General features: G+C 36.2%; 2 protein-coding genes across 8 annotated transcripts in view; one reads left to right on the top strand and one right to left on the bottom strand.

Annotated features, from left to right (window-relative positions):
• Positions 1-7,482: 7,482 nt before the first annotated feature.
• cldn33b (claudin 33b) lies at positions 7,483-8,884 on the bottom strand. Its single transcript, XM_083561329.1, has one exon. It carries the CDS (start codon positions 8,685-8,687, stop codon positions 8,022-8,024), a length of 666 nt encoding a protein of 221 aa, XP_083417455.1. The 5' UTR covers positions 8,688-8,884; the 3' UTR covers positions 7,483-8,021.
• Positions 8,885-15,079: 6,195 nt separating this feature from the next.
• Positions 15,080-16,171, top strand: part of wwc3 (WWC family member 3) — a 51,858-nt gene continuing 50,766 nt past the window's right edge. For 5 of the 7 annotated variants that reach the window (XM_083565997.1, XM_083565995.1, XM_083565992.1 and 2 more), the window contains exon 1: positions 15,107-15,578. In XM_083565997.1, coding sequence (XP_083422123.1) covers positions 15,433-15,578 — 146 coding nt within the window. In that variant the 5' untranslated portion in view covers positions 15,107-15,432. Of the gene's footprint in view, positions 15,579-16,171 lie in introns of all 7 variants that reach the window. The other 2 variants (XM_083565996.1, XM_083565994.1) reach the window with 2 other exon arrangements.

The raw sequence follows: 16,171 nt of genomic DNA, 5'->3' as shown, positions 1-16,171 counted from the left end.
ACAATAACAGAGGATTTTTTTTTTGGTACAATATGTCAGAAAAATAAGGTAGAGTAATTCATAATAGACAACTTGAAAAATTTCAGAGGTGAAATTCAAGAGAATCTGCCCCAGAACTTGTCGTTACTTGCTTTTGTTTCTTTGTTGGCTGTCAGGTTTTACCTGCAAAAACAGAAGCAAGTTGTGACAGAAGTTATGAGGCAGATTCCCCCGAATTTCATTTCATCTTTTATAATAATTCAATTTAGTTGTTTAGTACAGTCTGAGGTCTGGATGGCTGACAGTTACTTCAGATATGAACCGTAATAATTGTGAATACATAATTTTGAATACATGGAAAACGTATTCCAAATTCAAAAACAGAGACACATTTAAAGTGCTTTTAACAATGGACATACAGCATACATACAGAATGTATGAAAGAATTATAAAATAAAGTTCACTTATATTAAAATATGTGTAGAGATAAGATCCTTATCTTAGTCCTCCAGTTAAAGTTAAGCCCAAATAACAAACTTTTATGAACTGTACAATAAACCAATTATCATACAATTACCTGTGCCACATAGTGTACACAAGGCAAGTATCATAGGTTCATTTTTATTTATATATAAATAAATCGTTCTGTAGGCCATGTCTTTGAAGTCTTTTTTGTTTTCTTCTTCTTTTTAAAGAAAGCTTCAACTCTGTGTGAATGTGGGTGCTACACAGGACACTACAGACTTAGTGCCTATTGTCACTTAATGTTAAATCATTGTTAATATCAAGAATAAAACAATACACACAGTACAGTTATATTTTACATTCAGTAATGACCATATTGAATTTGTATAAATATATTCTAAGCAGTTGCAATAATGCTATGTGCAAGTGAATGTGTTAATACTTGACTGCCACCTCAGTTTACTGCAGTTTACTACAGTTTACACATCAAAGAGATAAGTGTGTCTAAGGGTCAAAACTGATATTATCAGGTGGTATTAACATGACAAAAATGCATAGATTCAAAGTTCTGCAGGTTATGTAAGTAGCTGAAGCATGAGGGCCATTTTAGCCTTATTTGGCACCCTAGGCGAGATTCCTATCATAACCCAAGTCACCCCCACCCACAATGGCTCCACCCTTCCACCACATTGATCAATCCCCACACCAAACCATTAATTTGCAACATTTTCTAAAAAAAAGTTTAAACACATTTAATAATCATTGCAAAACTGCCTGAATTCAAGTATGTTAACATATACTATATATATATATATATATAGGTAAATAATTTAAAGAGCGAGGGTGGAGGCCCGGCAGCGTGGCACTCACTGGCGCTCCCCCTAAAAGCCTCAAATTTTAAATTCAATCATTCCTTATGTGACAGAAAAAAATCTATTCTTGCTACTTAAAAAAAGAAATCACACAGCATAATTGTAAATGTAAATAATTTATTTTCTTATTTTTCAGCATGGATCATCAAATCCAGATACCAACTCAGATTTTATTCCATTAACCCCCAATCAACATCTCTCACAAACAACTACCAACAAAAAAAGTAAATAACTGCACAATGAACGCAGTTCCAAATTGAAGTTGGCTTTTATTAGCAAATGCAGTCTGCAGAGTGTGAACAGTATATACACCTGACTGAAAATAAAAATCACATTGGCCATCTAATACTAATAGTCCATGCATAACACTAATTGCATATCATTATATAACATCATTAGCTTGGTGAGGTAAACGCTGCACTGGGCTAAATAACTGTAACAAGTTTGTTGATGCTAACAGGTTTGACTGGTAAAAAAACCTCTAGAAAAACCTACAGTAAGTGTTATGCTTGTCGCTAGGTTGATCATTATGCAAAATGAACTAAATGAAAGTGCTTAGAGTATATATATATATATATATATATATATATATATATATATATATATATATATATATATATATATATATATATATATATTTCTTTTCCAATGTGTTGTGAATAGGTTTAAATGTAAATATTTGACCGTGTGTGTGTGTGTGTGTGTGTGTGTGTGTGTGTGTGTGTGTGTGTGTGTGTGTGTGTGTGTGTGTGTGTGTGTATTATGTAACCTTTGATATCAGCACAAAGCTAATTATGAATGTCTCTGTTCACATTAAAACATTAAAACTAGCAAAAGCTGGGAAAAGAGCAAAAAGCTGAGCTAAAAAGAAATTATTTTTAGGATGTAAATTCATTATGTGTCAGATGTGTGAGACTGATGTAGTTACTAGGCAAAGAAAATAAGCATTGTGACAAGAATTGATCAAATACTTGATATAGAATGATATAGAATTTGGATATGACATAGACGTTGATATGACAAGTTTGTGACAAGACATGTCAATATCTTGCATCCCAACATTTAACAAAACTGATTCAGAAAACAGTTTGCAGATGTGTACCAAACAAAGACACCTTCACAAAAGAAGTGCTATAGCTACCACTGCTAAACATGCATTCCAATATAAACATTTACCGTATTTTCCGGACTATAAGCCGCTACTTTTCCCCCACGCTTTCAACTCTGCGCCTTAAACAATGAAACGGCTAATTTCTGGGTTTTTCCCGGTTTCACAAACTTCAAGCCAAAAAACTGAGCCCCAAAACATTAGACTAATGAAATTGCCGAACGGGTTCTGGTGAACCAATTGAAATTTTTTTATATTAAATCAGATGCGCTCCCACTGAATCGGGCCGCAGCACATCATAAATATGGATGAGGTTCCTCTGACGTTTGACCTGCCGCTCACTCGGACTGTCTACAGGAAATGTGAATCATTCGTCACACTGAAAACAACCAGGCATGAAAAACACACTTCACCTGTGTTCTGAGCTGCACGGATTCGGGAGAAAAGCTTCACCGATGGTGATTTTTAAACTCACGACGATGCCAAAAGATAAACTCTCGAAAGAAATTGTTGTGTAAGGAAGGAGGAAGACAGTGAACAATGACTTCCTTGGTAGGCTTCTGTATAGATACAAGCCGTGTTACAGTCAAGCATGTGTAAAGTTCATTAGTTTCAATGTAGACATATAGACAGCTTATAGACAGGTGCAGCTTATGTATGTTCAAAATAAAAATCTTTGTCAAATTCAGAGGGTGCGGCTTATATTTGGGTGCGCTTAATAGTCCGGATATTACGGTAAATAAAAAAAAAAGTACAATTTAAACTGAAAAACACCGAGACTGCAAATAAGTGGTTTGGTGTCATGATATTAGTATAACAAAACAAAGTGTAACTGTTTACGAGATGATATTTCGTGATGTTTCGAAAATGAATGTTACTGACAATCAGATTTTGATAAGAATCAGAAAGCTTGTAAGAAACCAAACTTGTCAGTCCTAAATAGTTGTGTTTGTGGTTTTGTGTTGTAGATTTTAAATCAACTTATTTAATAGAAAATGCTGTAAGCTCGACCAGAATTAACAGAACAACAGAGAATGAAACAGTTACAAACATTAGAGCTGATAACTCTTACAATGGCATTGCAGATGGGCTGGAGGGGCACTGAACCTGGACTGTCTCCACCATCTTCACTGAGCACAGTCAGCAAACCAACTATGATGGATGCGTTAACTTCATCTCTCACTGAATCCTGAAAAGAAGCATGAATTAGTGTGTTTTGTTTGGCTACCAACTGTATTTGTTATTCTTATAAACATTTTAAAAGTTGTATACAGAATTATTTATACCCATGATCAATTCCAATTGCAATGCAAATTTATTATTTACCAAAGTGCATTTAGAAATGACCAAATACCAGTATCAGAATTAAAATACATACTAATAATAATACTGGACACTGCATTAGTGCATCCCTAACTTACTGTATGTTTTGTAGAAATCTTTGTTCTATATCAGTGTTAGTACTGGAAATTACTTTTCAAATCTGAACCAAACTGTTCTTTTTTCTATACAAATACAAAGCATGTTTGGTAGAATTCACTGGAGTCATTTTCAAGTAATAAAGGAATGCCTTTGAGAGCGCCAGGCTGTCACATCAGGTGTCTAATGAAATAGCGGAAGTAAATCTCAGTTTAGTGACACAAGGCACAGACAAATGCTGGTGACAAAAAGTGGAGGGAAAATGATTGGTTACTATTCTTGGTATATAAAGTGCTGTATTTACTATGAAAAATGCATTTTTATCCTACAATGGACACCAAAAGTTCCTTAAAAGTTAGAAAATGAATAACACCATCTAAAAAGTTTAATGAAATGGAACAAAATAATCAAACTTTCTGATCTCACCATTTTGATTGGAAATTAAGATTATAATGGACAAAAATAGTTGCTTACCTAAACCTCTGTAAAAAGCGCTGGCCATCATTCAACCATGTTCTGTACAGCGGGCTCTTCTTTGACTATCTCTTGTCTTTCTAGTGGGAATGTTTGATTCATCCTTTGTGAGATCACGGTGCCATTTGGCCTTTATTGCTTCATTTCCTCTACAAAAGCCTTTCTATAATTTTCAAGGATAGTTTCATCCAGTCTTTTAGGCAAAAAAAGGCATGTAATTGGCTCGACCTCTTTTAGGCCGTTTGATGCTCTTGCTTAATGGTTCTCTAAATGGGTGGTCTTTGCTTCTTTTACCCTCACTGACAAATATGTCCTTACATCCAACTTTTTGTAGCTTTGTGCGTTAGCTAGCCAGGTTACATTTTAAACTGTTTTTCCACACCACACAGAACCAGGCTCAGTAAGGCAGGGGTACTTGCTAATTATAGATGCTTTTGCAACTAATGTCCTCATCATCGGGATAAGTCTTGAAAATATACATTGTCTCCGCAATCTTTTCAATTATGTCATGTTTTATATCTCATGTCATACATGTTCCATGCCCCAAATAGGCAAGATCTCCCTGTCTGAGCCTGTACTGAAAATCAACAAAAGGTTTGGTTATGGGAAAGAACTCTGGTCACTGCTGCTTTTCACACATACTTCTAAATGTTTTAGTGAATTTAACTGAAATAAACTTTTGTTGTTTCCTTTGGCCTGAATCTATGGAAGCCAGCTTCTGCCACATAAACAAAGTTCCAACTTGTTTTCTTGCAATAGACTTTATTTCTCATAATTAAACTTTTTTTTTTTTTTTTTTTTGCCTTTCTGCCTTTATTTGTCACATATGCATTACAGCACAGTGAAATTCTTTTCTTATCACTTGATTGAAAGTTGGGGTCAGAGTGCAGGGTCAGCCATGATACAGCACCCCTGAAGCACAAAGGGTTAAGGGCTTTGTTCAAGGGCCCAAGAGTGGCAGCCTGGCAATACCAGGGCATGAACCCCAAACCTTCTAAACAGTAACCCAGCACCTTAACCACTGAGCTACCACTCCCTTGTTTCTCGCAATTGCGGCTATATTTCTCGTAACCATCCAAACACAACTTTTCAGATTTATGCTCGTGTTACATCGCAAGGAAGCATAACATACTAATAGCATCCTCTTTCTCATAAGTGACCTCACAGGGACCTATGATTTAGGGGAAAGTATAGCACCATCTCTCCTAAACAGACAGCATGGGTTAGAGCACATGCTTTTTCCATGCACCACTCTGGAACAACAATGTTGGCTTTGAATGTGAGACGTTTGCTGATGAAGTGTTGGTGAAATTAACCATGACAAAAGGGTCACCAAGGGTCACCGCTCAGTTTATACGTAGCTTTCTTTACATGAACATGACTGCTAGTTCAGAAATTTTCTGTCCAATTCTTGCATTTTTAGATTTATGTCAAATTCAATGAACTGATAAAAAATGAAACTAATAGATTTAAAAATGGTTAAAATGGTTATAATAGAAATAGGTATAGGTTTTATTGGGAACTGTAATGGTCCCATCTCTACTGTTAATTTCTTGCCTTCTTTATGTGGCATGTTATGTCTAGTGGATGTCATTATAAATAGATTTCATGTTGATACCCACATGGGCTCCAATAGGTGCCATTAGGACCTTAATAAGCATCCACATTCCAGTAAGGTTCTACACTGGTCTCTTTAGTTTGATAAAAAAGTAATTTAATGATGTATGCATCTGATTTGTAATGCTTTAAATGATCAACAGCTGATGTTTTGTAAAGGTGTTTGTAATAAAAACCACTGCAATGTTTCCATTGTTTTTTCAGCAGGGTATGGTAAACAAGCTCTATCAAATATTTTCCTTTTTGCAGCCAGCTATGCAATAATTTAGTTAAAAATGTTGAGTTCCTGATTGCAATGCATTATAGTCTGCATGTGTATTGGTGGAACTTTTTCTCCTAAGGATTTAGAAGGATTAAATAAGATTGGCTGAGTGTCCACTAAGCCTAGACCAGTTTTATGCATTCTTTTTATTTAACAATCTATTCAATTGTATTTCCATAAAAATACAGCATGTACTGTGGTTTTGTCGGTGCTGTTTGTTTTTCAGTTCCTTTTTAGCGAGTTTGTTTACAGTAACGTGCATTATCAGAGCACTTTATAATTATGTGTTGAAAATGCATTTCCCCTTCCTCAGCAGATGCCCAGTTTTCTCCCGCTGGGAATAAGCGGCAATTAGCGGCAAATTCAAAGGACTGTTTATTTTCCCAATAGCCATGAGACTCTTCTTATCTATTGTCCATCATAGCAAGCTGCATCGTTGCAAATGCACACGCCCTTCTATCTGGCGCCTTCTGGTCTGAGAATGTATGGTCTCAGGTGTTTACTGAAGAAAAACTGAAGAAAATAAATACATTTAAAAAGGATCTGCGATATAATTATTTTAAATTTGAAGCAAAAAGGGTTTGTTTTTTTTTGCTTTAGACGTTAAAGCTATATTGGGCAAAATGTGGTTCCAAACACAAGGAATAATAACACACTATCAACAAGTGAAAAGACATTCTGATTCAAAGTCTGAGTGTTATGACAGATGTTTCCTTCTGCCAGTGTGAGTAATACAAAACATATCTTCAAGATAACATGTTGCTCACTTTTCTCTTATCTCTTGGATTTTAAGTATGATTCAGGCTTCAAAACCAAAACAAATCATTACATACATTCCTCTTTAGTGTATACAAGCATTTGTAGTACATTCATGACCTGATATTTAGCTACTCAGATATTTTTCACCTCACATGTATAATTTGTTTTTAAAAGCCTACTGAAGACAAGCATCTAAAAAAGTGATGATCTTTTCTTACGGCAGATTCTGACTGGGGTTTCTCTTGTAATTTTGTTTCTCAGGAGGCCACTTTTACCCTTAACCAGGTCAAATCAGAATAAACAACATGAAGAGGAAGCAGTGAGTTGGTGCTGTTTGGCATTCCTCATTAGGACATACTGTTCGTTAGCAGCTTCATTAAATACAGCTTAATCCACTTGCTGATAGGGAGAGGCCATCAGGTGCAATTAGACTCAAGCACACTCTTAACCTTCTTCCAAGCCCTGTGGCAAATGCCAAGCTTACACATAAGAGATTGCAAATGCAATGCATGCATTCAAAACACGACTTGTAGTGATGCTTTTTTATTTAGTTTATTGCGTTATTATGGATCAAGAACAAATGTCTGCTGCTATTTTCTCCCAGTTACGTTACAACTTAACAAAAAGATCTGCATTTGGAAGTGACATGAAGAGGTAAACATCTATTATGTGTGAAATCTCAGTATATGATAATATCTACAGAAATAAACAATATAGGTCTATGGAAAATAGAAGATAATATGCCATACTAAATTTAACACAAAATCTTCTTTCCAACAAACATATATATATATTTAAATCATATTTCTTGTAGGAAAACAAAACTGTATACATAGGATTAAGCAGTTTAAGAGCATTTATTTACACCAGCCGATGATAAAAAAACTATTTCTAATAAGAGTGCGTGCAAAAGAAATGTTAAGACAGATCAGCAGATTAAAACTTACAAGTTACCTTTTGGACTGCAGTAATCAAAGAAAAGAAAGAGCAGTGTACATTATATGAGAGTTCATAAGTTCACCTGTCCTGTCCTATAAGAGACACTCTGAATGTTTCCTAGCTTTTTTTAGACATACTCCACTCGTTTTTTGGACAAGCTGTTCACAGGCTGAAACTTTTTCTCAAGTTGGTACTCGAAGTGTATATCATCCTCTTCCGAAAAACAACAGGAGATGAAGAGTAATGCTGCAGCGATGATGTGAAAAAAACCTGCAGCCCACCCGATGAATAAAGCATCCCCAAACTCCCAGCGAGGCACAGTATGTGGCAGTGAGTGGTCATGGAACTTCACAACGATGTCATGGGCGATGACAGACACAGGATATAGTACAAGGATGCCAGTTATCAGTACCATCACACCTGCAGTGATCTTCATGCCACGTTTCACCCGCCATCCCTGTGACCCCCCACAACTTTTCACTAGGCTCAGACCTGGGATAGCAATCAGGATGCCCAGGAGTCCGAGAGCGTCTGATATGCACATGCAGATCCGTGCCATTGTCATGTTGACTGACAGACCGAGCAGTGTTTCGAATGCACGGCACTCAGTACCTGCCGCTTCTTGCACCACACACGACTCCCACAGGCCCACTTCATAGCTCTCCAGGATTAGCAACTCAGTGCTGAGGCTCAGCCAGCTGGGCATGACTGTAGCCCCGAACGAGCAGAGCCAGGCCCCCACCTCGACCATCAAACCCAGCAGCTCCAGAATGCTGGAACAAGTATTCGACATTGCACTTCTTGACGCGCACGTCTGCGTAAAACTTCTAAAGTTCTCTTTACAAAGAGAGCGAGAGAAAGAATATGCAAAAAGAGCGATAAATACAGATAGAAAGAAGGTTCAGCTACTTCACAGTCCACCAGTTTCCACTCAAATATGCACACATCAACTCAACTTGAGTGGTAAAACACAAAAAAAAGGAGGAGGAGAAGAAGGTGAGAGAGTGTGAGAGAGAGAGAGAGAGAGAGAGAGAGAGAGAGAGAGAGAGAGAGAGAGAGAGAGAGAGAGAGAGAGAAAGAGAAAGGGGGCAAGAGAGGGCACACTGACTTTTAGCCCTGCCCTCTAAACTTCATACAACAGAGAACGAGGGAGAGGGTCTTGTTTGAGCCCAGATAAAGATAATAACAGGATGCAACATAAATGCAGAAAGGGAGAGCTATTTGTTGTCTCCTTTCATGGTCAGTTTTTTTCTATTTTGTCCACAAAATAAAGACAGCAGTGTAAATCGGACACAAGGAGACATTAGCACTGTCTGCATGGGTTTTTACACTGTACACCAAAATAAACATTTTAATCACAAAGTAATAAAACTTCCAAAATCAATTTTATTTACCTTTAAGTAAAATATCTAGTCAAGATAAAGTAGTGTTTAGCAAAGCAGCTTGTGTGTGTGTGTGTGTGTGTGTGTGTGTGTGTGTGTGTGTGTGTGTGTGTGTGTGTGTGTGTGTGTGTGTGTGTGTGTGTGTGTGTGTGTGTGTGTAAAGTCACATAGATTGGGGTGACTTTAAGCCAGTTACACATCACAACAAGGTTTTTACCCCCAAATCTAATAAATCCAGATTCCATTCATAATAAAACAAAAAACATATGAATTGTTTAAACTAAGAATATATATTTTAGGGAAAAAATAAAGGTAATTTTGAACTTGACTGCAGCAACAGGTCTTAAAAAAGTTGGTACAGGGCCATGTTTACCACTATGCAGCATCATATCTTTTGTCTGTATATATCTGAGAACTGAGGGGACCAGTTGCTGATGTTTTGGGAAAGGAACGCTGTCTCATATGTGACTGGTGCAGGATTATGGCTGCTCAACAGTTCTGGTTGTCCTTTTTTGTGTTTTTCACTTCACATGTATTTAAATGGTAAAAGGTCTAGACTGCAGGCAGGCCACAGTTCAGCACCTGGACTGTTCTACTATAAAGTCATGCTATTGTAAGAGATGAGGTATGCAGTCAGCATCATCTTGCTCAAATATGCAAGGCCTTCCCTGAAACAGACGTTTTCTTTATGGTAGCATTTGTTGCTCTAAAACCTGTATACGGTAAAAAAAACCACGATACACGGACGCCACCCCAAAAATGCTCTTTTATATATACAGTATTGTACTGTATAACATTTTACTTCATTTTATAATTAATAATTATATTTTTATTAATAAATTTCATTATTTCAACATTAAACTCCATAAAAACAATTCCCTATAAGTTTTTTGGTCTACGTGCTATCCGCGAGAAACCGGGAAAATTCAGCAAAACAAATGAGTTATGTGGCAAATGCAATTCCGCGATAAACCGGGGACGCGAGATTCGAATCGCGGTAAAGCGGGGAATTACTGTATATTGTTCAGCATTGATGGAGTCTTTCCAAAATTGCAAGCTGCCCATTCCACAGTCACTAATCCACTCCCATACATTCAGATATGCCACTTTTTGAACTGAGTGCTGATTGCTTACTGATGATAAAAGACTTATAGTATAAGCCAGAAAGGCTTTTACAGTATTTGAAAATATCAAACACAATATTTAATGTTCTTCATGATACAAAGTAAAAATTTTTTTAGCACTTTTATCTCTTTATTCAGTGTACAGAAATTGAAATCCAACACTGAGCATCTAAAGTACACACAGCGATATAAAATCTAATACATCACATGTCTTGACAAAACAAAGAGTGTGGAGTTTGTCTACTGCAGTTTATAAGATGATGTGTAATTATGTGTAACACTGATGGTGTGAAATGTATGCACACCATCAGACCTCATAATGCATAATGCAGCTGAACAGATATGGTGATGCTTTTGTTGCTCAAATGGACTTCTAGATTGTCAGTAAACATGTTAGACTGCTTGTTGCAACCTTATTACCAATACTGAGTATACGCATTGAGTATAGCTTTCAAGCTACATGCATCAAACTCGCCACAGCTTCTTTAAAAAGGGGTTTCTGTTCATTAAAGCTCAAACTCTTTTGATTCAGCATTGATTCATCTCTTTTGATGAAGATTTTGATTCAGCATTGATCCATGCTGTACTGTTTCATGCTGACTTACAGTTTTCCCATATAGAGGACAATCAAATATCCTGAAACCTCACATGTATGCACCTGTAAAAGAGACTCTAACTTCACCTCTATCTCTTCACCTCTATCCCCTTTCGATCGTTCTCTCTCTTCATATTTCTTTCTACCACACTTACGACTTGTTTCAAACTCATTGTCTATCGACTAATAACACTTTTGCCTTCTACCTGCAGGTGTCGCTCTTTCACTCCATCTGACATTCTGCTTGTCATCTGTATTTTTACCAGTAACTATCTGTCTTTCTGTGTGTTTCTTTATTGCAACTTCAAATGATTTAACTTGTGAAATGGTTTCAGACATTGCGATAAATGTTTGATTTTGTTTTAATTTAATATTTGGTATTCTTTTTAGTTAAATAGTAAATGCAATCTCATTTATCATGCACTTATCAACGTAACCAAATCATTCAATAGCCTTAAAGATTTTGTAAGTAGTTTATTAATCCTATAACACTGAGTCTGTTACTAATTTGGGTAGAAAAGCAGGCAGATTATGGCTTTTTTTATTTACAGTAATTTTGAAGAAATCCTTTCTAAATCATCCTTTGGACTCTATAGTTCCAGTAATGAGAAATGTTAATGCCTCCAACTTTGTCTAATGGAGTGTTATTGCTATTTCAGCAAGACAATATCCATGTGCATTAAGTGAGAAAAACTGAATGAAATAAATGTGTGCAAATCAAAGTTTTTCCAGAAGAGTGGAGAAAGTTACAACAATATGTTCCAATCAGGTGTATGTTGCTTTATTAACAACAGCCAAATAACACACCCATGATGTCATGACAAGCAAAACTTTTTAATAAATGAACAAAGTTGTTAGTTATCTATTAAGCAATATTATCGCTTGCTTTGTAGCTACAATCTTGGTAAAAGAAATGAGCAGATTCTTAAAGAAATGTGAGGGAGTATGGCAAGTAAAAGATGGAACATTTTGTACATGAAGCTTCCTGTTTAGCATATCATATCACTTATTACAGGGGTCTTCAATCTTATCTACAAACAACTGAAGGGTTTCGTTCTGTCCTAGCAGGAGCCACACCTGATTTCATTTGTATAATCAGTTCATCTAAATCCCCAGTCAGCTATCAAGTGTGCCTCCAATCTGGCTGTAATGAAAACCACACTGGCTCTTAACAGAGAAGAATGATTACTTTACTTCTATAGCAGGGATAAACTAGTTTTTTGTTTGTTTGTTTGTTTGTTTGTGTTTTTGTTACAGGGCTGAACCAACACAGTGGACATCAAGTAAAGTTATTAAAAGACATAGATATCAGACAAATCATACAAAACATATTTTTGGCTTATTATTATCTTGCTATTGTTCTGATCTTGTTGTAATTTATAATATTGCATCATCTAGAGTGCCACTAAAATGAACATTCTTTTAAATAATAATAGTAATAATAATAATAATAATAATAATAATAATAATAATAATAAATAATAATAATAATAATAATAAAAATAATAATAATAATAATAATAATAATAATAATAATAATAATAATAATAAGGATGTATGCATTTAATGCATTAACATTTTTATTATTAAATTAACATGTATGGCTTTCTTCAACTTCTAGAAAGACAGATTGTGATCATCATTACAAACTCAATTAAACTTGTAGCACGTGTTCAAAGGTTAAATAATACCGAAATACGAGTGCATTTATTTTTTTTTAACATTTCTTTAACACTTCAAACTGCCCCGCACTAAGTTAGACAATTATAAAGCAGAAACAGCGCCCCCGTCTGGATGCACTTTCTGGAATCTATAAACCAGCTCATCTGACACTAACAACTATGCCAAGGTTAAAGTCAGAGATTACAAATATTCTCCCTCATACTGTTGTTTAATGCGGACATTAACTGGAGCTCTTGGCCTGTATGTGCATGATTTATTGCAATATGCTGCTGATTGGATCTCTGCATAAATGAGCGGATGTACATGTGTTCTTAATAAAGTGGACAGTGTATAGCTGCATTACATATAGTATGGATTTAATCCAAATATTTATTGTATTCTTGTATTTTTCACTTTGTGAAGTGTTTATACCCTCAGTGTTTGTTTAAAAAGAAATAAAATCACTACACAAAACTTTCTTCCTTTTATTTGCGTTTTCGAGAGACACAAGAGGGCGCTCTGTCCATGAACAAAGTTTACACACCCCTGTTAGAATCTGATATTCAATAATAATAATAATAATAATAATAATAATAATAATAATTAGAGGAAGAAGAAGAAGAAGAAGAAGAAGAAGAAGAAGAAATAATAATAACAACAATACTAATAATAATAATAAAATTAAATTGTCAGACATTGTTTACCTCTCAATGTGAACTACAACGTATAAAACTTAAGTGAAAACAACCATTTCAAGAAACAATAAACAATACAATACATTAATTACTGTTTGCATACAGTAAGTGTGCACATCCTTTGTAATTGGGGATGTTAAAGTCTTAGGAATGAACAAATAACATTCAATTTCAAGTTATAAAATAATTAGCATACATCTGATATCAAGGCATTCTTCTGATTATTCCTCAAAGCAATGCATAATCAATTTGTTGTAATGTACTGATCAGGAGAAAGGAGGGTTTTACTTGTAACGTGTACATTACAGCACACTGAAATTCTTTCATCACATATCCCAGCAATGTTAAGAAGCTGTGGTCAAAATGAAGGGTCAGCCATGATATAGTGCCCTTAGAGCACAAAGGGTTAAGGGCCTTGCTCAGGGGTCTAAGAGCAGCAGCTTGGTGATACTGAGGCTTGAACCTCCAACCTTCTGATCAGTATCTGTAACTCAGAGCCTTAACTACTGAGCTACCACTTCTCTAGAGAGAGTTAGAGGGATACAATTATTTTGAATACATTAAATGTACCATGAAACACTACATTTAACACTTTACAGTGTTCTGACATCTCTCAACAAATAGAGAAAATGGAGCATCACAGCAGCATTATCAAGAACAGGACATCCTTCAAACTGTACAAATGGCCAAAACCTACTATGGCAGCATTTAAGGACCAGTAGAAATATTTGACAAGCACTGATTTCTATCTGCATGTGATAACAGTCACACATATTATTCACATGTTTGGGTTTTGTGGTAATAAATAGAACCGAATAAATCACCCCAAACAGCGTTATGGTTTGTTTAGACCAATTCTACAGATATAAAAATTGCATAATTGTTTAAAAAAAGTAGGTGTGGTTAAGAGCATCAAATAATAATGATAATAAAAAACACCTGATGTTTTTGGTGCAAGCATCATGCTTTAGAAATGTCCTTCAGCTAGAAATGGGCAAATTCTTTTTTGTGTCTATTAGTAAGCTGAAGATGACAAGAAATTTCAACTTTCATTATGACAATAAGCTAAAAAAAAAAAAAAACGAAAGAAGATCATGAGACCTGAATACAAATTAAAATCTTTCAGATGGTCTGAAGTAGCCTGTGCACAGGAGGCACTCTTAGAATTTGACTTATCTAAATAGTTTTAAATAGCAAGAAAGAGTGAGAAAATATTGACTATATCGAGACTCTTAAATAAAAGAGTAATGATGTCATGAAATAAAATGGTGTTTCTCCAAATTAGTAGTTTAGTGGTGTGCATGCTTTTGCAACTACTGCATTCATATTTTGCATAGATTAGCTCAGGTACACGTGCATGCATTAAATAATCAAATGTATGCAAAACATATGCAAAAAAAATGGGTTAGCCTGCTTGTAAGTGTCCGGATAAACGTCACAACAAAATGTTTTCCAAATTACAGAGAGGACACTTCCATTACAGAAGGGTCAAAATTCTACAATGTTATTTCAATATAGGGTTTTTAAATCATATTTGTAGGCGGTGTTAATGCAAATTATCTTCATCATTTTTATACGCCTGTTGACAATTGTAGGCGGTATTAAATCGAGATTATGCAAATGAGGCCGCCTTTCAATGTCGCCTATGCTGTTTGTTTTAAACCGGATTGTGGGCTGTGTTTATGCAAATACTCGTTAATGTAGGTCGGGCGTTGTGGGTGGAGTTTATGCAAAGTAATTATTCCCAATATGGAGTCTGTGGAATGAAATATGGCAGAAGAGGGCAAACATGGTGGACCGCCGCCGAGAGTCATGAGAGCGCCGCGCAACTTTTTGGAAGGCGGATGCCGGACGTTCTGCGTCGCGTTTCACCTCGTATGTTTTCCCGAGTCGAGGGGAGCAAGTCGTTTGTAATGCTTTAAGGCACTTGTTGAATTGTGTGGGGTGTTTTTTTTCTTTTCTTCCTTTTCTTTTTTTGCGGAGTGAACAAAAAAGGAGAAGGGACAGAGGCGCAAGCGATTCCCCCACACCCACCGGTCCTGTAGCGTCCCGAGCCGTGCCGTCCCGTCCCGGCGGCGCTATGCCGTGGCTCAGCGGCTCCAAGCGGAGAGAGAGCTCGGAGCTGCCGCTACCCGCCGGCTGGGAGGAAGCCCGGGATTACGATGGTCGAGTGTTTTACATCGACCACAACACCCGGCAAACTTCGTGGATAGACCCGAGAGACAGGTAGATACTTTGTGTTTTTATAACCGAAGTTCACAGCGCTTTCTCGCATCTATTAGAGGAGTTGGAGGGGCTTCTGGAGGGGTTTTATGATGAGAACAAGGAGCTAAAGTGCTAACAGAAGAGCTAGCAATACACACACACACACACACACACACCTTCTTTTCTTCTAAGCACGATAATGTACAAATCTCTGCTCTTTTATTGTTTATTTGTGTTTGTTTATTTGTACAGGCCACAACACTGCTTTAAATAGTTTCTTCAATTACTTGCACCAGGTCATAAAAATAAAAGTAAACTTGTTGATAGTTTTGCTGAATGAGAAGAGAACATTCAGATCAGGGGTCCTGACATTGGGACTGTATTGATTCAATGTTTTATTTCCCTTTTAGTTTATCATCCTGATATGATCCAGATAACCAGCCTGAGATATCAGACAGTGTGATGGTCACAGGCTTTCTGTCTGGTGTCCAATACATGGTCTGTGTTGTGTCAGTCAACAGAACACACTTCCATGAAATAAAATGCATCAGGTTGAAAAAAAAGATGTAAAATTTTCATCGAACGCACTTACATCGTGCTCATCCTCATGAGTA

The sequence above is a fragment of the Silurus aristotelis genome, assembly GCF_946808225.1.
Source record: "Silurus aristotelis genome assembly, chromosome: 2".
Taxonomy (NCBI): domain Eukaryota; kingdom Metazoa; phylum Chordata; class Actinopteri; order Siluriformes; family Siluridae; genus Silurus; species Silurus aristotelis.
This window is presented reverse-complemented; position numbering and strand designations above follow the sequence as displayed.